The 24,396-nt window shown below is 63.8% G+C and overlaps 1 protein-coding gene across 2 annotated transcripts in view; it reads left to right on the plus strand.

Annotated features, from left to right (window-relative positions):
• Window positions 1–24,396, plus strand: part of SORCS2 (sortilin related VPS10 domain containing receptor 2) — a 293,979-nt gene that overhangs the window by 250,684 nt on the left and 18,899 nt on the right. For both annotated transcript variants that reach the window (XM_080660810.1, XM_080660811.1), the window contains exons 7-17: window positions 1,914–2,032; window positions 2,546–2,635; window positions 3,498–3,677; window positions 5,089–5,235; window positions 9,284–9,386; window positions 13,428–13,504; window positions 16,515–16,606; window positions 17,493–17,600; window positions 18,164–18,284; window positions 19,525–19,658; window positions 20,375–20,494. In XM_080660810.1, coding sequence (XP_080516936.1) covers window positions 1,914–2,032; window positions 2,546–2,635; window positions 3,498–3,677; window positions 5,089–5,235; window positions 9,284–9,386; window positions 13,428–13,504; window positions 16,515–16,606; window positions 17,493–17,600; window positions 18,164–18,284; window positions 19,525–19,658; window positions 20,375–20,494 — 1,291 coding nt within the window. The remainder of the gene's footprint in view (window positions 1–1,913; window positions 2,033–2,545; window positions 2,636–3,497; window positions 3,678–5,088; window positions 5,236–9,283; window positions 9,387–13,427; window positions 13,505–16,514; window positions 16,607–17,492; window positions 17,601–18,163; window positions 18,285–19,524; window positions 19,659–20,374; window positions 20,495–24,396) is intronic.

Raw genomic sequence — 24,396 nt, forward strand, 5'->3', positions numbered from 1 at the left:
ATCTGTCTTGGCACCTGGCCTGGAACACGGGCCTCACCACCGTGAGACAGTCAGTGAATGAGAGAAGGGAGGGAGTGAGTGAGTGAGAGAGTGATTGAGAGAGTGGGTGAGTGATTGAGAGAGTGGTTGAGTAAGTGAGAGAGTGAGTGATTGAGAGAGTGGGTGAGTGATTGAGTAAATGAGTGAGTGAGTTAACAGGTAAGTGAATGAATGAGTGAGTGAGTGAGTTAACAGGTAAGTGAATGAATGAGTGAGTGAGTGAGTGAGTTAACAGGTAAGTGAATGAATGAGGGAGTGAGTGAGTTAACAGGTAAGTGAATGAGTGAGTGAGTGAGTTAACAGGTAAGTGAATGAATGAGTGAGTGAGTGAGTTAACAGGTAAGTGAATGAATGAGTGAGTGAGTAAGTTAACAGGTAAGTGAATGAGTGAGTGAGTGAGTGAGTTAACAGGTAAGTGAATGAATGAGTGAGTGAGTGAGTTAACAGGTAAGTGAATGAATGAGTGAGTGAGTTAACAGGTAAGTGAGTGAATGAATGAGTGAGTGAGTTAACAGGTAAGTGAGTGAGTTAACAGGTAAGTGAATGAGTGAGTTAACAGGTAAGTGAGTGAGTTAACAGGTAAGTGAGTGAGTTAACAGGTAAGTGAATGAATGAATGAGTGAGCGAGTGACTTGCCACCTTTAGGCCTGACGTAGGCCGGTCCCCACCACGTGTCCAGCCAGGCAGGCCGTGGGCAGGACATGCAGTGTTGGCTGCAGGGAGTGATGAGGCCGCTTTGAGGGGACGTGGCGGGTTCGGGAGACCATGACAGTGGCACAGGGTGGCTGACTGTGTGTCTGACGTGCTGCTGAGTCGCTGGACCCACACTCCCCGAGGTGAGCGTTCAGACGCATTTAGATGGAGGAACCGGGGCCGAGGCTGCCCCGCCAGTGAAAGGCTTAACGGCTCCTCTGGCCCCCTGCCTGGGCCCCACTTTTGTTCCTGTGTCTGAACCCCACCCCTGCCTCACAAGCTGGAGGGAGGAACTCCCCACAGCACATGGCTCTAACCCCTCCTACAATTCCGGGGAGCCCCCAAACCCCAGGAAGACGGCCCGGAAAGAAAGACTGTGGCTGCCTGGCCAGTGCACGCTCAGCGTTGCTCGCTGTGAACTCTGCAAAGGGGCAGAGCGACACTCAGGCCCACCCTGTTCGGGCAGGAGGGGTCCCCGGAGGGGGGAGGGGTCCCTGCCAGGGTCGGCATTGTGCGTGCCCACCGTGGCCCAGTGCCATCCCTCCCGTGGGTGACTGCACGGGCCCAGGGCAGACTGGGTAGGTGGGCACGTGCGGGGCTCCTGCCAGTCCATTTGGGTCAGTCTGAGGTCCTCCCGCCGGGGGTCCAGGTGCCGTGGGGTGCAGGCACCGAGGGTAGGAGCGGAGGGGCATGGACCGCAGGCAGGTGTGGCTCACCCCGCGCTCAGGTTCCGGTGCTCACCTGCTGGGCTTTGACCCGGTCAGCGCTTCCCCGTCAGGGGCCAGCTGGTGACTCGGCTGGCGGGCCACGTGGTCACTGCCACCAGTGGGCTCTGCTGCTCTGAAAGCAGCCGTAGGCGACACAGGCGTAGGAAACGTGGTGGCAGCCGGATGGCCGTGCTTTAGACTCGCACCTAACCTCTCTCTCGGCCTCTGTCTCCTCACCTGTAAGATGGGCTCACCGACAGCTTCCTGAGGGGTAAAGAGCTCGTGGCCCAGAGCCCCCCACCCCCACCCCACAGCAGTGGGTGTGGCCACAGGACAAGTCCCTTAAAATGCCAGCCCACCAACAAACCCCCGGGATGGTACCAGCGGGGGCCGACGGGGCCAGGACGGCCCAGCCTTCAGTGTGTCTGGGCGACTCGATGGAGATTTCAGCTGCCCGATGGCTCTCCTCCGCAGGAACCCGGTACGTCACCGCCCACGTCCACAACTGCTCCAGCAGGAAGCTGAGCTCGCTATTCGCAGGCCCCATCGACCACAGGTCTCTGCTCCTGCAGGACGAGTTCATCTTCTTTAAGGTCTGGGACTGCGGCTCTCGGGAGCGGGCAGCAGGTGACGGGGAGTATAAGGGGAAATGCAGACACCCGGGCAGGGGGCAGTTGGATTTTTAAGTGCCACTAATTCACAGTTTCCCTGTGGCTGTGGCTGTGGCTGTGGCTGTGGCTGTGGCTGTGGCTGCAGGCACCCCCGCAACGGCCCCACGAAGCCAATCCCCAGGCCAGGGCGCTGGCCTTTCCTGGATAGCTCATTCCACCTTGTTCCATAACTCAGCTGCAGGGCAACAGGGGGAGGAGGGAAGAGTCGTTCTAACTGAAGGAGGTGGGGGAAGACTTCGCAGAGGAGGGGTGTTTTGGTATGGGGCTTTGAAGGATGAATAGGAGTTTGTCTATTTCAGGCAGAGCAGGTACAAAGTAAAAGGGCATTTTTTTGGGCGGGGGGGCGTGCTGAATACAAAGTGTGGTTTTTAGTTTATGAGGATCTGGCTGGAAAGAGAACCTAACCCCTCAAAAGCGTGCTCTCTCTCCTGTTAGGCAACGTCAAGCAACCAGACCAGATACTACGTGTCTTATCGTCATAATGACTTTGCCCTGATGAAGCTGCCGAAGTACGCACTGCCGAAGGTGAGAGGTTCCCTCGCCCCCCCACCCCCTCCCCCGTCACCCCCGTGGCCACGACCTGAGCCTGCACTCACTCGAGGGCACAGGACTCTCACACGGATGGGTGGTGACCCCGGGTCGGGATGGACGAGGGCACTGTGGCCGGGCCTCCTCCAGCTGCTCTCCCTGCCCCCTCCGCGCCAGCCTCCCACATGCCCAGCTTGGTCCTCTCTCAGGGCCCCTGCCTTGCTCTCCCCTCTGCCAGCCTGTTCTCCCCAGAACGCCTCCCATGTGATGTTTCAGGAGAAACGTCACTTACCGGTGAGCCTCCAGGCTGGTCTAGGCCTCCCTCTCCTCCTCGCTCCCCACCCTTCTCGCTCCCCACCCTTCTCTTTCCTGACACTAGTTGTTACTAAACTGCGGCTCTGTTGACTAATGAGTTTGCCGACCACTGACCTAGACTCTCCAGTCCAATAATTACAGGCTGTTGTTGTTCCTTGTGATTAAGCCCCTATTCCAGTGGTCGGCAAACTCATTAGTCAACAGAGCGGCAGTTTGCCGACCACTGGGTTAGGTGGACACCAGATCCCTTCCTGCCCCCCTGGCTTTGGGACCTGGACCCCGGGCTGCTGCCCGTCTCTTACAGGGACAGATGGGCACATAGCCTGACCTGGGCGGGGACCAGGAGGCCTCACGGCCCCACCCCTGTGCTGGTCCTCCCTGCTGCAGCCCAGTGTGGAGGGTCAGGCTGGCACCCCATTTTTAAGGTGGGAACGTGGAAGCCACAGAGCTGAGAGGGAGGAGCCAGGCAGGCCCCACCCCCAGGTGGGCCTCACTCCCCCTCCGCCGTGGCCTCTGACCCTGTGCTCTCCCGCCGCGCCCCCAGGACCTGCAGGTCATCAGCACGGACGAGAGCCAGGTGTTGGTGGCGGTGCAGGAGTGGTACCAGACGGACACGTACAACCTGTACCAGTCGGACCCGCGCGGCGTGTTCTACTCGCTGGTGCTGGAGGACGTGCGCAGCTCCCGGCAGGCGGAGGCGGGCGTGATGGTGGACGTCCTGGAGGTGGGACCCTGGCCCTGCCCGCCCCTCCTCCCCCCGCCTTCTCTCTAATTCTCCGTCTCCGGGTTCTGCAAATATTTCCTAAAGGACCGGATGGGAGGGCTCCACGGGCCCGGAGCAGCAGAGAGTTGCTTGTTTTGACGACACGTGAAATGTGACGAGAGCAAGCTGAGTGGCGCAGGTGCTGGCGAGGAGGCTGGGATTCGCTGCGGGGCTGGCGCCCTGCTCAGCTGGGGTTGGCGTTAGAGGTCCTGTTACGAAGGGACCGCGGGGTCATCCATGAAGCCCTTCTGCCCCCTCGTCCCGCTCACAGCCAGCCCAGGCCGGTTTGGCCTGAGGGACAGTGGCTGTGGCCCCCACTCTGGCTCAGGCCCTCTCTCCCCCAGCCTCTCCCCTGCCCCGTCTCCTCTGCCCTCCGTCTGTCTGTCGATGTCTGTGCAGTTCCTTCTCACTCTCTCTGTCCCTCTCCTTGGCTCCCCTCTCTCCTCCCTCTAAATGTGGAGCCCGGGGCCGCCCAGCACGGGACACAGCCATGGCAGTGGCCCCACAGAGACCCCAGGAGGCGTGGCCACAGCCGTCCCAGAGCCGGGGACCGGGACCATATTTGGAAAAAGGGTCTTTGCAGCTGTCATTAGTGAAGGGTCTGGAGAGGAGGTCTGATGGCAGGTGTCCTATCAGGATCCAGAGGGGACACACAGACACACAGGAATCCATGCGAGGACGGAGGGGGGGCTCAGTGGGGGCTCAGGGGGGCTCTCCGTGGCTGGGTCTGAGGCTGCGACTAAGTAGCTTCCAGGAGAGGGTCGTCCCTGCGGAACCAGCATGTTGAACTATTGGAAACCGCTGATACGTGGCCATTTCTTCTGAGCCAGTTTAGTAACGACTGGGGGGGTGTTTGGGTCATGGCCATGGGCCCCTGGGGGGCGGGGCTGGCCTTGAGGATGAAGGCAGAGTGAGCTGGGCCAGGGCAGGCCAGGGTGGCGTGGGTCCTTGCCCTTGCTACCTGGCACTTTGGGGGTCTCGGAGGAAAGCCCCAAACAGTTCCATCGGCCCAGGCCCTGCGGTCCACGGGGGCAAGGGGGCGGGGAGGGGGCTGAAGCGGGAGCTCTGCCCGCCGACGGGGGACCCTGACGCACAGGCCTGTTGGGGCCCCGGGCTCTGCTGCTGTCCAGCGGCCGGCATCTGCCTCCGGTGGGGGGACAGCTCGGCGTCGGGGGAAGCACCGTCTGCGGGTCGGGGCCGGGCCTCCTGTCCCCCGCGCCCACTCGTCTTCAGAGCGTGAGGCGGCCCTGGCTCCGGGCTGGGGTCAGGTGAACAGGCCGCGTGCAGAGAGCTCTTGGCCGGGGGCTCTCGGACGCCCGGCCATGGCGGGGGGCTCCGGCCAGGTCTCCAGGCCCCTGTGTCTCTGTCCCAGGTGCACGGGGTGAAGGGCGTCTTCTTGGCGAACCAGAAAGTCAACGGGAAGGTGATGACGCTCATAACCTACAACAAGGGCCGCGACTGGGACCACCTGAGGCCGCCCAGCGAGGACATGAACGGGAAGCCGACCAACTGCCAGCCCGTGAGTGTCTGCGCTCGCCTCGCGCCTGCAGGCCGCGACACTGCCCGGGACCCCGAGGTCAGGGAGGGTGCCGTTGGGCAGGGCCATTGGAGGGACGGGACCACCGTTCTCAGTGCGGCGGACGGGGTCACGGCGGACAGGGTCACGGCGGACGGGGTCGCGGCGGACGGGGTTGCGGGTGGACGGGGTCGCGGGTGGACGGCGTCATGGTGGATGGGGTTGTGGGTGGACAGGGGGGTGGACGGGGTCACGGTGGACGGGGTCGCGGGTAGACAGGGTCGCGGTGGACGGGGTCACGGTGGACAGGGTTGCGGGCGGACGGGTTGCGGGTGCTACTTGCTCCACAGGAGCGTTAACTGGAGGACAGAGAGGGACACGTGGCCGTGAGCTCCTGCCGCAACGTCGCTGCGTAACAAACCCCCAAACAGCACTCTCGGTCCCCAGTCCTGTGTCTGGGCTCCGCCAGGCACGCACCTCAGGGGCGGGCTGTGCGCCGTGTGCCTGGCACCCCCGCCCCCCGGGACGCCCGGGCACGTCCTCAGGAACACGCAGAGGGTGGGCAGAGGCAGGCGAGCTCCTGGCAAGCCCGCCACGTTCCGTCTCAGACCCCACTGGCTGACGCTGAGGGCCAGGGAGTGCGCTCTGCCCGGGGCGGGGGCTGGGCCACAGCCCGGATGTCACCCATTCCAGGCCCTGCCCCAGGCCCGGCTGCCCAGGGTCTTGGCCGCCTCGGGGGTTGGGTGGGTGGGAGACAAGGCGTGGATTTCCCAGGGGACCCGGGTGGCACGCAGGCCAGTGCCCGTGAGGATGGAAAGAAAGCAGCCCTGGCCTGGGGTGGGCACTCGGGAGCAGCAGGTGTGCAGGGCGGAGACGGGGGGGCCACAGGCGTCTGGCCGGAGGCAGGCGGCTCGGTGGGCCCGCCTGTCCTTGCTCCTGGGAGCCGCCCCCCCACAGCCTCCCCCCCCCCCCCCCCGCCCGCCTTCCCCAGCGGGGCCCCCGGAGCGGGAGCAGGGCCCAAGGCTGAGTGCACAGGGCTGCCGTCTCGGGTCCCCATGACTCCCTGGGCTCGGCCGGCCAGTCGGTGCCCCCACAGCTTCGTGGCAGAGGAAGGAAGGCGGGGAAGCCTGTGCCCGTGGGCAGGACGCAATGAGACACACCACGCAGGCAGGTAGACCCTGCCCAGATGCCCCTCCACGGAGCAGCTGCGCTGGGACAGGCTCGCTGCTCGGTCTGTGTCTCTCTGGCCTCGAAGGCCCTCGCAGGCAGGATGTGCTCTGGGGGTGCCCGAGCCTGCCCCCCGCTCTCCTCCTCCTCCGTAAAGGGAGTAACGGCGTCTGCTTTCCAGGGCCGGGGCCGCGGTGGGCCCAGTCCAGGCGGGATGGGCTCCTCCTCCTTCCAAACAGAGAACCCCACCCCTGGGGGCTCTGAGGAAGCCCCGCCCGGGCAGGGACACCCCTTGCTGAGTCGGGCTGACCCCACCAGCTCGGGGCCTGCCACCCCTCCACCTACGCCCCCTCCCGTCGGGCTGGTAACGGAGGATAAGAGCGCCGCCGACCTACTTCCGAGAGCAGGCGCTGTGGGGGCGCGCTTTCTATCATCCGTCAAAGCGGGGTTTGCTAAGAATAGATTCCTGTCTCAATAAGGAGGTGGCTTCTGAGAGATTGATGTCCCGGCCTTAAGATAACCCAGGGGGAGGCAGGTGGGGGTGCGGGCCAGCCAGGCAGCCCAGACCCCCGCTGAGCAAGGAGGGGACAAGGCGTGGGAACCCCGTTGGGCACAGAAGACAGAAAGCGAAGGGTGGCTCAGCGGCTCCTCCCTCCTGTGGTCCTCGTGGCCGGGGAGGGGGACGCAGGGGACCAGCGTGGCCACCTGGGTTCTCGGCCTGTGTCCTCACCCAGCCGCGCGTCCCGCTGTGGGCAGGGCCGACTGCACTGGGCCCCGTCGCCATCGCCCCGTCCCGCGCCCCGCACCTGCCTGCAGACTCCCCGCTCCCGCCATCCACACACATGGAGCCTGAGCGCGTGGGGCGCAGCCAACTCGTTCTTAAGACCCCAAAACAGACAGTAAAGCTCGTCTCCGACTGCACAGGGCCCTGGGGCCCCCCACCACGCTGTCCGACCCGGATCAATATCCAATTTATGAAACAGTTTCATTGTTGACTTGGGAAGTCCTTCTGAAATGGACCACAAGCAAAAGCTGTCAACACACACTGAAGAGCAGGGACCTCCCGGATGTCAGTGGGCCGCCTTCCCCCTGTGCCCTGGAGGCGGCCGGGCACTGGGGGCTCCGCTCCACACACAGGGAGGCCAGCGTTTCCCTCACAATGAGCCGCACCTGCCGAGTTCCAATGGGGATCTCCGGGCGCTCAGTCCTGTGGTATTTCTAAACTGGAGATGTTTTCAGAGGAGAGGGCAGGGGAGGGGAGGGGAGGGGAGGGGAGGGGAGAACAGGAGAGGGGAGGGGAGAGGAGGGGAGGGGAGAACAGGAGAGGGGAGGGGAGGGGAGGGGAGAGGAAGAGCGAGCCTAGGAAATGATGACTTTCCTTGTTGGTAAACAGTCAGGCAGAGCCTTGTCCAGGGGACCTGGACCCCAACCTTCTCCGGCAGCCCTGCAATCCCGTGCGGAGAGGTTACCGCCCTGTTCACAGAGGAAGACCCTGAGGCTCAGAGACAGCCAGCGGTTTCCCCCGAGGCACACAGCGTGGAGGGGGCTCTAAGGATTCAGAGCCCCACCTTTTCCACGGCTCCATGTGCCCACGCTCCAGGCCAGATGCATGCCTTGCGTTGGGGAGCCCAGAAGGCTGACCCCAGAGTTGTCACCCCAGAAGCCCCTTTGACGTCTGTGGACATGCTGCGGCCTCTGTGGCTGTCCTGCTCCTGGGGGCAGGGGGCAGGGATTCCTACGGTGTCCAGGTGGGCTCAGCCAGCCAGACCCCGGAGCCTGCCTCGGGCTCAGGCTGGATTGGAAGGAGAGGAGAAGCAGGGTCCTCGCCGCACCCCCTCACCCCCCAACCCCGGCTGCAGCCGGTTCGGGCAGCCCTGGCTGACGGCTTATGGGTCGATGCCCTGCGCAGTCTCTGGCGCCCTGGACGGAGCTGTGTGGGACCTTGGACGTCGTCCCGCGTCCCATGGTTCTGTAGACTATTATGGACGTGACAGGGGTGAGGCAAGATTGCGGCCTTGACCCTCCGAGGCTTAGGGACAGTCAGGGAGGACACAGGACACATCCTCCTCGGCTTGTCTGTTCTCTCCGGGGGAGCCGGGGTGCGGGCAGCCACGGAGGAGACAGGAGGGGTCTGGCCCAGCCAGTGCCGGGACAGGGCACCGCAGTGACCCTCATTCTGGGAGGCTGCTGGCCCCGATCGGCCTGCAAGCGCACCCCACGCGGGGACGGACACCTGAGGGGCTCGGAGCGCGGCTGTGGGGTCCAGGTGTCCTCCGTGATAGGCCCAGCCCCACCGCGGCCCCGGGGAAACGCTTAACTGCGGACCCGTCCGCGTGAATCGCTCCTGAAGTGGTTATCACAGCTGGCGTTGCGGCCCCTCCGGCCAGGGCCCCGGCGCGGCTGCGGGTGAGGCGGGCGCTGATGTCTGCGAGGAACCAGGCTCCGGGGGGGCACCGGCCTCTCTGCCTCTCGCCGAGGGCGGGCTCACGGCTGTCACACAGCTGTGCCCGGATGCTGGGCTGCGTGGCCACACCCAAGGCCACAGTGAAGGTTCTGGGTGGATGAATGAATGAGGGTGAGTGAGGGCGGTGCAGGCTCCAGGGGTCACGCTCCGTGGCCAGCACTGTGTGGTGGGGCCCCCGCTGGCAGCCACGCTGAGAGAGCCTCCCGGAGGGGCCCACCTGCTTCACCGGGCCCCGAGCTGACGGTCTTCACCTGTAGTCATTCTCAGAGCCTCTTCCCACCTCCAGCCACTCCCTGGAGGTGCTGCTGGCCCTGCCTTCCCACCCAAAAGCCACAGGGGTGGGTCCGGCCTCGGTCCTACCTTCCCTGGGGACAGCGCTCCCGCCAGGTGCTAACTGTGGCTTTCTTCCTCATCCTGTAGCCCGACTGCCACCTGCACCTGCACCTGCTCTGGGCAGACAACCCCTACGTGTCGGGCACTGTACACACCAAGGAGACTGCGCCCGGCCTCATCATGGGTGCAGGTAGGAGGCCGCCATCACAGCGGCACGAGGGAAGCTTGTCCTCGCGGGTGAAACTTGTTGGCCATGGGCCGCTGATGGGGTGTATTGAGGGGCAGTGACAGCTCCTGGAGGCTCAGCTGTCATGGGAAACCAGGAGGGTGAATGCGTGGGCCAGGTGGGCACATGATACCTGTTGGCCGAATGGGAAGGTGGGTGGATGGATGAATGGATGGATGGATGGATGATGGATGGATGGAGGGAGGGAGGGAGAGAGGGATAGATAGATGGGTGGACGGGTAGGTGGATGGATGGATGATAGATGAATGGGTGAATAGATGATGGGTGGATGGATGAATGGATGGATGGATGGATGGACGGATGGATGGATTGATGGAGGGAGGGAGGGAGAGAGGGATGGATAGATGGGTGGACGGGTAGGTGGATGGATGGATGATAGATGAATGGGTGAATAGATGATGGGTGGATGGATGAATGGATGGATGGGTGATAGACAGATACATGGATTGATGGGTGAGTGGGTGGGTGGGTGGATGGGTGGATGGATGGGTGATGGTTGGATGTGTGGGATGGATAGATGAAGGGTGGGTGTATGGATGGATGGGTGGGTGATGGATGGATGGAGGGAGGGTGGGAGGGATGGATAGATGGGTAGATGAATAGGTAGATGGATGGATGATAGATGATGGGTGGATGGATGGATGCATCAGTGGATGGACGGGTGGGTAGATGGGTGGATGGGTGATGGATGGGTCGGTGGGTGGGTGGATGGATGGGTGATGGGTGGATGTGTAGGATGGATAGATGATGGATGGATGGATGGATGGGTGGGTGGATGGGTGATGGATAGATGGATGGGTGGATGGATGGGTGATGGATGGATAGATGGATGGGTGGGTGGATGGGTGATGGATGGATGGATGGGTGGATGGATAGGTGGATAGGTGGATGGGTGGATGGATGGGTGATGGGTGGATGGGTGATGGGTGGATGTGTAGGATGGATAGATGATGGATGGATGGATGGGTAAATGGGTGATGGGTGGATGTGTAGGATGGATAGATGATGGATGGATGGATGGATGGGTGGGTGGATGGGTGATGGATAGATGGATGGGTGGATGGATGGGTGATGGATGGATAGATGGATGGGTGGGTGGATGGGTGATGGATGGATGGATGGGTGGATGGATAGGTGGATAGGTGGATGGGTGGATGGATGGGTGATGGGTGGATGGGTGATGGGTGGATGTGTAGGATGTATAGATGATGGATGGATGGATGGGTGGATGGGTGATGGGTGGATGTGTAGGATGGATAGATGATGGATGGATGGATGGGTGATGGGTGGATGTGTAGGATGGATAGATGATGGATGGATGGATGGATGGGTGGGTGGATGGGTGATGGATAGATGGATGGGTGGATGGATGGGTGATGGATGGATAGATGGATGGGTGGGTGGATGGGTGATGGATGGATGGATGGGTGGATGGATAGGTGGATAGGTGGATGGGTGGATGGATGGGTGATGGGTGAATGGGTGATGGGTGGATGTGTAGGATGGATAGATGATGGATGGATGGATGGGTGGATGGGTGATGGGTGGATGTGTAGGATGGATAGATGATGGATGGATGGATGGATGGATAGATGATGGATGGATGGATGGGTGATGGGTGGATGTGTAGGATGGATAGATGATGGATGGATGGATGGATGGATGGATAGATGATGGATGGATGGATGGGTGATGGGTGGATGTGTAGGATGGATAGATGATGGATGGATGGATGGGTGGGTGGGTGGGTGGATGGGTGATGGATGGATGGGTGATGGATGGATGGGTGATGGATGGGTGGGTGAGTGGGTGGATGGATGGGTGATGGATGGGTGATGGGTGGGTGATGGGTGGATGTGTAGGATGGATAGATGATGGATGGATGGATGGATGGATGGGTGATGGATGCATGGATGGGTGGCTGGGTGGATGGGTGATGGATGGATGGGTGGGTGGGTGGGTGAATAGGGTGATGGATGGGTGATGGGTGGATGTGTAGGATGGATAGATGGATGGATAGATGGGTGGGTGGGTGGATGGGTGATGGATGGATGGATGGATGGATGGATGGATGGATGATGGATGGATGGATGGGTGATGGATGGAAGGGTGATGGATGGATGTATTAATGCTTGGTTGGACCTCAAGAAGGAAGACAGGCACACAAACCCTCAGCTTCTCTCCTTGGAATCACTTTGACTGTTCCCGGACAATCCATGTCCTTTGGAATTCTCCAATGACGTCTAAACTTGACTCTGGATAAGATACCCCTGAGAGTGCTGCATGAATAAGGCTTCAAACAGGAAGCATTATGCAGGTCGCCCGGGGCAGGGGCCTCTGGGGCTCCAGGAGGGGGTGTCCTCATTGCAGGTCCTCCGTCTTCCTGGGCGCTCGGACCCCTGTCCCTGCCAAGACCACAGGGCACAGCGAGGCCTAGCAAACCTGGCCCCTCAGCCTCTGCCGTTGTTCATGACCCTCCAGGAGGCTGTGGAGGGCAGGAGGGACCTGGCCCTGAGGCCACGGGACCGGTCTCCAGTGCACGCTCTCTTGGTGGCCACCGTGGTTTCTGTGGGAGCCCGTTAGGCTCAGGTTCCTCATCTGTTAGCTGGCGTTGGCTTGGATACTGGCTTGGGGTTCCTCCCACTCTAGCACCAGCCCCAGGATTACCAGTAAGTGGGAGCCCCATTAAGGCTGGAGTGGCCATCAAGGCTGGTGACCCACCCACCCGCCGGTACTGGGACTGAAGGGAACCACAAGGAAGAGCCTCCTGGCTCCCCCCCCCCACCTTTGGTGCCCACCTCACACCCCCCAAAATCCACTCAACAGATATTTCATGAGCACCTACCACGTGCTTTCTCTCCTGCTCACCTGGACTGCTCCCGGCTTCCCTGGACCCGCCTCTGGTCTCCCCTGAACCTGACCCCCCCCCCTGGGAGCCGTTTCCAAAGACAAACCCAGCTGTCCTGCCCCAGCTCAAAGCCCACCAGGGCTGCATGTCCCCAGTGGCCTGCCTGGCCCATATCCCCTCGAACCTGTTCCTCACTGTCAGGGTTTCTGGCCAGTGACGCGGGCTGTGAAAGGATTCATGACTGAAAGGAGAGATAGATGCAGAGGGAACGTTTATTTTTCCTTCCCCTGAACGGAAAGGGCCGGTGCATTGCTCAACAGTACAAGGGCAAAGAGCAAAAGCTGTTCCCCCTTTCAGAGCCTTGGCTGCTGTTGCTAGGTGACAAGGCAGGGAGGGGGGTTGGGGGACAAATGGAGATGAGCAGACATCAGGGGGGTCGTCTTTGAAAAGTTTGTTTGCTTTTTTTTACTCTTGGCAGATGGTCTAGGGAGGTGTCTTTATCAGCGTCTCCCAAAGCCTGGAAGGCATTCTTAGAGTGAAAGTTAGGAAGAGGGAGAGGGAAAGGGGACTTTCTACCAATTATCCCTGAGTTGTAACCCAGCAGGAGGAGGGGGGTGCAAGAATGTAGCCTTGAGAGTAACTTGTCTTGCAGTTGGAACAGAGGGGCTGTTTGAATCAGGGGAGCCAACCATCTTGGAGCTCAATTGCCAGGTGCTTCTCCTATGTTGGTGAAGGCCGCAGCAGAGAGAACGAAGGGCCTCTTATCCCTGTTCGCACACGCACACCCACCGCCACTCCACGCTTCTTATTCTGCAACCGCACTCATCACCCGGGGGTCCCCTGAAACGGGGCGCTGCCTGCACCTGGGTCAGCTGGGTCAGGCTGGAGATGTGGGGCTGGCTTCTTTTGGGCAAGGTTGACCCTTTAACCACAGACTCGGCCAGGGACCGAGCAGAGCAGTCACAGTGGGCCCGTCACCATCAGACGGACGCAGACAGGGCGCACCGTCGGGCGGCTCTGCTGGTGGGAGGTTAGACCAGGCACAGGGCCCCTCTCGGGGACTTGTCTGGCTCAGACCGTGGTAAGCGGGGAGCTGGCTGGGCCTAGAACAACCCTGCCCCTTCCTTCTGGACCAGGTAACCTGGGCTCCCAGCTGGTGGAATATAAGGAGGAAATGTACATCACGTCGGACTGCGGGAGGACCTGGCGGCAGGTGAGGAGGCAGGGCGGGGCTGCGCCCACCCCGTGCTCGCTCTGTGACCCCTCCTTCCCAGTGGGCGGCTGGACACACGGCAGATGTTACATCCCCGCTGGCCCAGGCCACCAGCTGTTCCACGGCCATTGCTGGACCTGGCTCAGCTCCACGCGGTCACACACGGTACCGTGAACGTGGAAGCAAAGGAAGTGAATACCAGGACGGTGGGGGGGGGGGGTATGTGGGGGGGGGTGCCGGCCTGTCCCCTCAGGAAGCCACCTGAGGGCTCCAAGGCATCGGCTGAGTGCGACTCAGAGGCCAAGAAGTGGGGGCATGGACGACCCCGGGGTCCCGGCAGGGAGGCTGCTGGGTGGAGTCATGGAGGAGAAAGAAGGAATGGGAAGAGGAGGTTGGGGGCTGCAGTGAGGCTGGGGGCCGCGGTGAGCCTGGGGGGGCCGTGGTGAGCCTGGGGCCCATGGTGAGCCTGGGGGGGGGGGCCGCGGTGAGCCTGGGGGCCTGCAGTGAGCCTGGAGGGGCCACGGTGAGCCTGGGGGGGGGGGGGGCCGCGGTGAGCCTGGGGCCCGTGGTGAGCCTGGGAGGGCCGCGGTGAGCCTGGAGGGGCCACGGTGAGCCTGGGGGGGGCCGCGGTGAGCCTGGGGGGGCCGCGATGAGCCTGGAGGCTGCAGTCAGTCTGGATGCTCCCCCGGGTGAGGATGGGATTTGTCCCGAGAGAAGGAGACAGGAAGGGAAAGAGCATGAGGCGGACACGCTCCCCCCGCACCCACCTCGTGCTCTGTGCGGCCTGTGGAGCTCAGGGAAACGGGAGCCGAGGGAGGAGGAGGTGGACGCACCTGTGCAGCGGCTGGGGGCTCAGTAGCCGACCCTGCGTTCTGCCAGGAGGGGCCTGGCCTGGGCACCCCCCACTCACTTCCAGCAGCAAGGAGGCCTGTGGGTCCGCCACCTTCACGGAGGGACCATTTCTGCTTGAAACCCTTACGCGCACGCTCTAGACCAGGGGTGGGCAAACTTTTTGACTCGAGGGCCACAATGGGTTCTTAAGCTGGACCGGAGGGCCGGAACAAAAGCATGGATGGAGTGTTTGTGTGAACTAATATAAATTCAAAGTAAAGGAGCGGAGTGGAGAGCAAGAGAACCGGATAGAACAGCCGGATCCGGCCCATGGGCCGTAGTTTGCCCAAGGCTGCCCTAGACCTTGGTGTGCGTGTCCCCTTCCCATCGCTGGAAGAGCTTGGGTTTTAGGCCCCTTTTCATACCCCAGCACCCCAACCGCAGCCCCTCTCCGGGGGGCCCTCCCACAGGCATGCCGGTCCCCAGCGCACCCCCAGCGCCGCAGCCTTGATCGAGGGCCCAGTGCTTTTTATCACTGTGCCAGAAACAAGGCATTTTGAAAAGGGCAAAAGCGATTTATCGTGCGATAATATTTCCGTCGCTCGGAGCCAGTGGCGGTTGTCTGAACGTCCCTAAAGGTCAGCAGCTGTCGTTCAGCGTCGGGGGAGCCACAGGGTCTCTCACTCCCAGGACCCGTGCTCGGCGCCTGGCCCCTGGCTTAGATCTCAAACTGGGGGTGTTCGGATTCAGGGGAGACTGTCAGCTCAGGTGCTGAGGGTGGGCCTGCCCTCGGGGTGTGGCTCCCCTCCCAAATGATGGGGGGATGCAGGGAGCTCGAGTGCCCCGGGAGGAGAGGAGGGGCATGCACGTAAGCACCTGAGGGTGTCAGGGGAGGGGAACCGCGGAGCTGGCTTTGGGAGTTGGCTCGGGGTGGGAGAGGCCGGGGACCAGGTGGGACAAAGGTCGGGAAGGGCACGAGCGGGCGCGCTCAGGCCAGACCCCGTGCCTGTGACCAGGAGGGGCTGAGAGCTCTCAGCACGTGCATCAAAGGCCAGCAGTGTGTGCAGTTAACGGCACCCGCCCCCCCCCCCCCGCCCGGGCCGAAGGAAACAGCAGCCCGAAAGTGCTCAGGGAGGCCCTGGGACCGGGTGCAGGGGAGGCAGGACACGGAGAAATGGGGTTGAGGATGCTGCCCCTCGCCCTGCTGCCTGGGGCTGGCCAGGGCACAGACAGCCACAGCCAGGGTGCCCGCGCCCCTGAGAGCCTGCTGGGAGTTTGGGAAACCCCGGAGCCCCCTTGTACAGAGGCCCACGCTTATGCCTGTGGGGCTGTCTGTCACCTCCCTCACCCAGGAATCTGCCTGTTACCGTGGCCGCAGGCAGCACGCTCAGCCCAGCTGACGGTTAGGACACAGGGCACCAGGCAGCCCGTCCTCTGAGCCCTGCAGCTGCGGCCGTGGAGTCGGCAGCAGTGAGCACCGTGGGGCGTAACCGGGGAGAACCCGTTAGCGCCCTGGCACCGGGAGGGCTTCCTGGAGGAGGCAGCACTGGCGCTGGCCTAACGTCAAGTAGGGTTTTGCTGCTGTTACTGAGGATGTGCAACCTAACTGCTCTTTTAAAAAAAAAAAATGTGTTTTTTATTATTTCAGAGAGAGGAGGGGAGAGAGAGAGAGAGAGAGGCGTCAATGCTGAGAGAGAACCATTGCTGGGCTGCCTTCTGCACGCCCCCTTACAGGGGACCGAACCCACACCCCAGACATGTGCCCTGACCAGGAACCGAACTGCGACCTCCCGGATCATAGGTTGACAGTTAACCACTGAGCCACGCTGGCCGGCCTGACTGCTCTTTTAATTCCCTTCCTTCTCGCCCATCTTCCTGTCGTCGGCCTTTCTGGCGAGTGTCTCAGAGAGGGCCCCCCCCTCCCCGCCCCCCCCCCCCGCCGCAGTGTCTACCCGCACTGTCCTTCCGCCCGCCCCTCGCTGCTCTGGAAACTGGCATTCGCCATCTGTCCATGCCCCGTGGGCGGAGTCTACGTGGGGCGGCAAAGCCTGGCATGGCCCGGGGGGTGGGGGGAGCTCCAGCCCGGCCTGGCCAAGGGGGCTGGCCTCGGCTGCCGCCCGGCCTGCGCAGGGCCGGCTCTGCTCCCGGCGAGGCCGCCCTCAGTGCCGCGTCCCTGCAGGTGTTCGAGGAGGAGCACCACATCCTCTACCTGGACCACGGCGGGGTGATCGTGGCCGTCAAGGACAGCTCCATCCCCTTGAAGATCCTCAAGTAACGTCGGGGCGGGCGGCTTCTCTCCACGGGGGAGCCCCTCAGAGCGTCCCCCTCCCCGTGGGGCCCGGGACAACGGCACTGAACCCCACCGCGGGGCTGGCGGCAAGGCGGGCACACCTGCCCGAGCAGCTGCCCCGGGCCGGGCGTGGGGAGATAAGGAAACAGAGGTGACAGTGCAGCACCCCAAGGGCGGCCTGGGGCTGCAGGGCCCAGAAGAGGCCCCCGCTATAGTCTAGGGGAGCAAGGAGGGCTTCCCGGAGGAGGTGACTTTTAAGCATCAATAGGAATGATTTAAGTAGAGGAGGTGGGGCCAGACCGGGAAACCAACAGCATGTGCTCAGGGGGAGAGGGTTTGCCGTCAGCTCCGCACATCTGAAGGGCTCTGTGGAGCAGGGAGGGCAGGTCTGAACTCTGGATCCAGAAGGCAGAGTCGGGGAGCAGCCAGGAAGCCAGTATCACTTCAGTCTGAAAGGGCTTTCTGCACTCAGAGCCAGCAGCACCGTGACGCTGCGCTGGGAGGCAGGTAGCTGCTGTCACTGGCCTAGCAGCCCTGGCCGGGCTGGGGCGTTGGGGGCGCTGCAATCCAGGGGTGCCAGGCAGCACCCTGACTCCTTGGGGTTGTTGCTAAGCAGATGTGGGTGCCACTTGGTGTCGGCAGGTGTCCACTGCTGGCCTCCCAGGAGAGAGCAAAGCTAGGGGTCCAGATGGGGCCTGGGTGCTGGGTGGCCCTGGGGGCGCACGGCTCCCTCCTCACTGCTCTCCCGGCCGCCTCAGCTGGCGGCGCTGGTCCCGGGGCACAGGCAGGGCTGGGTCCGGGGCGGCAGCGGAGCTGGGCACGGGGAGGCCCCTGCTGCCCGCGGACGCTGGCGCTCCCCGTCCCCAGGTTCAGCACCGACGAGGGCCTCACGTGGAGCACCTACAACTTCACCGACACGTCCGTGTTCGTGGACGGGCTGCTGAGCGAGCCGGGCGAGGAGACGCTGGTCATCACGTGAGTGCCCGGGGCGGGGGCGGGCGGGCCCCCGGGAGGCTGTGCCGAGGCCACCTTGGCCCCCGCTGCTCCAAGGTGGCTCACCGCTGACCCCAGACCCCCTCCCTCGCTCTCCCCTCATCCCCCCACCTGCCTCCTCCTGGCCTCCCCCAGCCACAAGGGTGGCCACTCGTCTGCCCCGATTGGGGGACACCCTTTCCCTGCCCAGACCTCCTGGCTGCTGAGAGGCGCGGCCAGAGTCCCAGCTGCCTCTGAGCCACTGCCCATCCTGCCTCTCGAGTTGACACCTTATTATTACTGTTACCGTCGTTGTTATTGGCGTTGGGAGGGTGCTCAGGCACGTTGCGCAGTGAGGCCCCGATTGCGGACGGGCGGGTGCGGGCGCTCCCTGAGCCCAGCGGGCCTGGCCCGGGCGTCTGGGTCTGAGGCTGAGCAGATGGCGGTGTGGTCCCTGGTGGCCCCGGCGGGGGGGGGGGGGGGCGGCCTGGTGCAGGTGGGGACCGAGGCCAAGGGGCGAGGGGACCGCCGGGCCCACGTGAGGTTTCCTGCCTCTTCGCCTCCAGCATCTTCGGCCACATCAGCTACCGCTCCGAGTGGGAGCTGGTCAAGGTGGACTTCCGGCCGTCCTTCCCCAGGCCCTGCCGCGCGGAGGACTATGGCGCCTGGGACCTCACCAACCTGCAGGTGGGCGGCGCCCGCGGGAGGGCGGGAGGGCGGGAGGGCTCCCCGCAGGCCCACCTCCCCCAGCAGATCCCCCCCCGCCAGGCCCTGGGCCCCTCCTCCTCCAGCCCTCCCCGCAGCCCACCTCCCCTAGCAGAGTCCCCCCCCCCAGGCCCTGGGCCCCTCCTCCTCCAGCCCTCCCCGCAGGCCCACCTCCCCCAGCAGATTCCCCCCCCACCAGGCCCTGGGCCCCCCCTCCTCCAGCCCTCCCCGCAGGCCCACCTCCCCCAGCAGATTCCCCCCCCACCAGGCCCTGGGCCCCTCCTCCTCCAGCCCTCCCCGCAGGCCCACCTCCCCCAGCAGATTCCCCTCCTCCTCCAGCCCTCCCCGCAGGCCCACCTCCCCCAGCAGAGTCCCCTCCTCCTCCAGCCCTCCCTGCAGGCCCACCTCCCCCAGCAGAGTCCCCTCCTCCTCCAGCCCTCCCTGCAGGCCCACCTCCCCCAGCAGATTCCCCCCCCCAGGCCCTGGGCCCCCCCTCCTCCAGCCCTCCCCGCAGGCCCACCTCCCCCAGCAGAGTCCCCTCCTCCTCCAGCCCTAGACGCCAGTCCTCCCGGGGTTTCTGGCCCCTTCTTGGAGCCTGGCTGCTTGGGGCTCAGTCACACTCGGGGCACAGGTCTCTGGGCCCCAACCCAACCGCGGCGTCAGGTGTGCTTGGGGGCCAGGGCTTGGGATCCTGGGAGGGTGACACGGCGCACGTATGGGACATGACCTGACGCCCTACGCCCTAATCTCCACACGCGTTTCCACGGCAGAAGGTCTGGCACTCGCTCCCAGGGGCTTGGTGGGAACGAGATGGCCTCCCCCGGGCGCAGGCCGGGTGTGGGGCGGCCGGGAGCGCAGGAGGGGCCTGTCGCAGGACCACAGGCTACGGACCTACTGTGTGTCCACATGAGCCCTCCAGGCCGTGGCTGGTTCCAGCGCCTGCACGGGGCCTGCAGCCCTGGGGCCTGAGGAACTTAAAGGGGCCCCGCCCGTTTCCAGCAGCCCTGTGTCCCCTCCAGCCCAGACAGCTTGAATGCCACTTCCTCCAGGAAGCCTGCCCTGACCACCTGCCCTGGGCTCCGAGCTTGCCTCTGTCACATGGTGCCGTGGGTGGGAGGGGAAGGAGGCTGCCCAGCTTGCCTTCAGACACGCCCCTTCCCTCCTGGGCCTCCGTTTCCCCACTTGTGAGAGGGACCCACCCCTCCCCACGCTGCCGCTGCAGGGCGACCGCTGCCTCATGGGCCAGCGCAGGAGCTTCCGGAAGAGGAAGGCCACGTCGTGGTGCGTCAACGGGAGAAACTTCACGTCGGCGCTCACGGCCCAAGTGTGCCCGTGCCAGGACTCCGACTTCCTCTGGTGAGGGTTCAGGCCCCGGGCTGCTCTGGTGGCCAGATGCAGGCCAGGCGGGGGGCGGGGCCCCCGTGCCTCCGCGACCTGGTCTCAGGCACCCTGTCGCTCCGGCCTTGCTCTGAGTCCTGGAACTGGGCCCCGGGTCTGGCCCGCAGCGAGGAAGGGGTAGAAAAATCCGGGCCTGGGTGTAGAGCCACTGCAGGCAGTGGGGGGAGGAGCCAGGGCCTGCTGCACCCCCCCCCCCCCACCGCCCTGCCCTGCTCCCCTCTCCTGGGTGCCCACTGCCCCCGGGACAATGTCTGGGTTCCGGAACCCAGCTCACGAGGCCTCGGCCCACCCGCCTGCCTCCCAGCCATCCTCACCCTCGCATCCTGTCCCTTGCACTCCGGCCGCCTCCCCCTGTACTCCCAGCACCAGCGTGCAGGGGCCGGTCCCCCTGCAGGGCCCCTCACCTCTCTTCCCCGGCCTCCTGCTCTTCCTAAGAGGTTCGGCGCACCACCTCCAGGCAGCCCTCCAGGACACCCAGGCTGAGCTTAGTGCTCTCCTGTGAGTTCCCAGAATCCCCTTGGCACCCCTCTCACCTGGAGCTGCTGGAGGCGTTCAGGCTGGTCTCCCCTCTGATGCAGGGCCCTGGGGATGCACCTCTGTGACTCCTCTCCTGCCCCCCCCGCCGCGTCCCCCCGCCCCCGCTGCCTCCTGATGGAAGTTCTTTCTTCCTCCAGCGACTATGGCTTTGAGCGCTCCCTCTCCGACACCAACAAGTGCTTTGCCAACTTCTGGTTTAACCCCCTGGCGCCCCCTGACGACTGTGTCCAGGGCCAGACCTACACCAGCAGGCTCGGGTGAGTGCACTCGGCCTCCTGGTCCAGCTCTGGGCAGAACCGGGGGAGCCCCAGCTGCCCTCCTGCCCGGCGCCCGCGGCCCCCTGCGTGGGGTCTGGGAGAGAAGTCAGGGCTGGGACGTCCTGTTGCCGGAGCTCCTGAGGGTGGCCCGGAGCCGCCGGGTTCCTCCATCGGAGCCCACATGGGCCAGTACCAGGGAGCAGCGTGCGCTGGGCTGACGCTGAGCAAAGATGACAGGAGGGAAGGTCCAAGTGCCCGCAGCTCCGCCCGCTGCAGCGGCCGAGCCCAAGGGAAGGAGCCCCCGCCTGGTGCTCTGAGCTCCTGCGGTGCCGGGACCTGCCCCGTCTACCTGCGCAAGTGAGGCAGCTCTGAGCGGAGCAGGAGCTGAGGTCTCAGCTTGAATGGCACTTCTTCCGGGAAGCCTTCCCTGACCACCTGCCCGGGCCCGAGCTTACCTCTGTCACGGCACAGGTCCGGGTACTGTCATCACTCCCTGCTGTGAGCTCACCACACAGAGGAGGTGGCCCTCAGGGTGGGGGGTGAGGGACGCGGCTGTGGGTGAGGGCCAGTGCCCAGCCCTGGAGGGTGAGCAATTGGAGGCTCCGCCACGGCCAGAGGCGGCTGAGTGGTTAGAGGACTAGCGGCGCCTGCACTGTGTGGTGTGGAGAGGCCGGGAGCCTGCAGCTCGGGCCCCACACATCCACGCTGAGGACTTCCAGGAATCAGTCCCCCACAGGGCACCTTGTCTGCTGGCAGCCGCTCTGAAAGGCCACGCCTGCGTGTGGGTGTCCACAAACATGACCTCATCTTTGGAAAAAGTCCCGCTTCGCCTGAAGGGAGGTTTGAGAGGGAAAGAGCCCGGGGGCTGCCTAGGAGGTCCCACTACTGCCCCCAAGGGGGGGGGGCAGAGCCTGGGAAGCAGGAAGCAGGTCCCACTACTGCTCCCCAGGGTGGGGGGGGGGGCAGAGCCTGGGAAGCAGGAAGCAGGTCCCACTACTGCTCCCCAGGGTGGGGTGGGGGGGCGGGGCAGAGCCTGGGAGCAGGAAGCAGGACCAGAAGGGGCAGTGTTGGATCTCAGCTGCATGACTCCCACCATCTTCCTCACCCATCATCCCTTTACAGCCATCATCCATCCACCCACCCACCCCTCCATTCATCCCCCCATCTACCTACTCATCCATCCATTCACCTACCAATCCATTAGCCATCATCCACCCACCCACCCCTCCATTCATCCCCCATCTACCTACTCATCCATCCATTCACCTACCAACCCATTAGCCATCATCCACCCACCCACCCCTCCATTCATCCCCCATCTACCTACTCACCCACCCACCCATCACCTACCAACCCATTAGCCATCATCCATCCACCCACCCACCCCTCCATTCATCCCCCCATCTACCTACTCATCCACCCATTCACCTACCAACCCATTAGCCATCATCCATCCACCTACCCACCCCTTCATTCATCCCCCCATCTACCTACTCACCCACCCACCCATCACCTACCAACCCATTAGCCATCATCCACCCACCCACCCCTCCATTCATCCCCCATCTACCTACTCACCCACCCACCCATCACCTACCAACCCATTAGCCATCATCCACCCACCCACCCCTCCATTCATCCCCCCATCTACCTACTCACCCACCCACCCATCACCTACCAACCCATTAGCCATCATCCATCCACCCACCCACCCCTCCATTCATCCCCCCATCTACCTACTCATCCACCCATTCACCTACCAACCCATTAGCCATCATCCATCCACCTACCCACCCCTTCATTCATCCCCCCATCTACCTACTCACCCACCCACCCATCACCTACCAACCCATTAGCCATCATCCACCCACCCACCCCTCCATTCATCCCCCCATCTACCTACTCACCCACCCACCCATCACCTACCAACCCATTAGCCATCATCCACCCACCCACCCCTCCATTCATCCCCCCATCTACCTACTCACCCACCCACCCATCACCTACCAACCCATTAGCCATCATCCACCCACCCACCCCTCCATTCATCCCCCCATCTACCTACTCACCCACCCACCCATCACCTACCAACCCATCAGCCATCATCCATCCATCCTTTCATCAATCTATCACCCTTCCCTTCCCTCCCTCCCTCCCTTCCCTCCTTTCCCTTCCCTCCCTCCTTCCCTCCCTCCCTCCCTCCCACAGCAGCCAGCCCCGTGCACCCTCAGGGCTTGGCGGCAGGGACCCCTGTCTGAGGTGTCAGAGGCAGGCGTGTGTCCAGGGGAGGGGCTTAGTTTCATTCTGGCACATCATCCTTCTGGGCACCGCGGTGCTGTGTGTGTGTGGGTGTGTGTGTGGGTGTGTGTGTGGGGGTGTGTGTGTGTGGGGGGGGTGTGTGGGGGGGGTAACTCTGAGAGCGTATTTATTCCCAAGTAACCAGTGTCCTTGCATTGTAATTCCTGAATGGTCACTCAGCGCTGAGCAGGGGCGGGGGCCAGGCGTGGGGCGGGGGCAGGCCCGGGCACTCGGCCGTGTGCCAGTCTGGCGGAGGCAGATGGCCACCCGTGCAGGAGTTTGCCTGTGGTCTCCTGAAAGGCTAACTTCCCCGAGCCCTGGGTTCTGCCCGCAGCCCCTCCCAGCTCGCCCGCCCCGCCCACCCGCCACCGGCCCTTTGCACGTGCTGGTCCCGCACCCCTGCTCCTTCCTCCCCGCGTGCCCTCCTTCTCAGCGGAAAGGCTCCTTCCTCCCCGTGCCCTTCCTCAGCGGAAAGGCTCTCTCCTCCCTCTCCGTGCCCTCCTTCTCAGCGGAAAGGCCCTCTCCTTCCTCTCCGTGCCCTCCTTCTCAGCGGAAAGGCCCTCTCCTCCCTCTCCGTGCCCTCCTTCTCAGCGGAAAGGCTCTCTCCTCCCTCTCCGTGCCCTCCTTCTCAGCGGAAAGGCCCTCTCCTCCCTCTCCGTGCCCTCCTTCTCAGCGGAAAGGCCCTGCTCCTCCTTCTCCGTGCCCTCCTTCTCAGCGGAAAGGCCCTCTCCTTCCTCTCCGTGCCCTCCTTCTCAGCGGAAAGGCCCTCTCCTTCCTCCCCGTGCCCTCCTTCTCAGCGGAAAGGCCCTGCTCCGGGGCCCTCCGCCCAGGGCCGCCCTGCCCAGCGCTGCTCAGAGTCACGCTCCTACCTTGTGGTGCGGGTGGTTTGATGAGGCGGCCCCCACGCTGCCAGGGCAGGGGCCCCGTGTGACCCCTGCACCCAAGTACCTGGGCACAGGACAGCGGTCGCCAACCTTTCGGACCTCACGGACCATCGGTGGGCGACCGCTGGCACAGGAGGTGCTCGGTGAATCCATGTCGTGTGGAGAGCAGATGAGTCGGGCGCTGTCCTGGTGACAGAGAAGTAGCCCGCGGCAGAGGGTGGCGGCATGCCAGCCCAAGGCCAAGGCTGACCCCGGCCCCTTCTGGGTACTCTGCCCTCTGAGGGACCACCCCTGCCCTCCCAGGGACCCCCTGCCCTCCGAGGGACCCCCCTGCCATCCGAGGGACCCCCTGCCCTCCCAGGGTCCCCCCTGCCCTCCCAGGGACCCCCTGCCCTCCGAGGGACACCCCTGCTCTCCCAGGGACCCCCTGCCCTCCGAGGGACCCCCCTGCTCTCCCAGGGACCCCCTGCCCTCCGAGGGACCCCCTGCCCTCCGAGGGACACCCCTGCTCTCCCAGGTAACCCCTGCCCTCCCAGGGACCCCCTGCTCTCCCAGGGAACCCCCCTGCTCTCCCATGGACGCCCCTGCCATCCGAGGGACCCCCTGCCCTCCGAGGGACCCCCCTGCCCTCTTAGGGACCCCCCTGCTCTCCCAGGGACCGTATTTCTCAGCAAAGCTGTGGAATTGGGCCTGGCTGCCTCAGCCACCTCTGCAGCAGCA

Source organism: Plecotus auritus, assembly GCF_963455305.1.
Source record: "Plecotus auritus genome assembly, chromosome: 1".
NCBI classification, from domain to species: Eukaryota; Metazoa; Chordata; class Mammalia; order Chiroptera; family Vespertilionidae; genus Plecotus; species Plecotus auritus.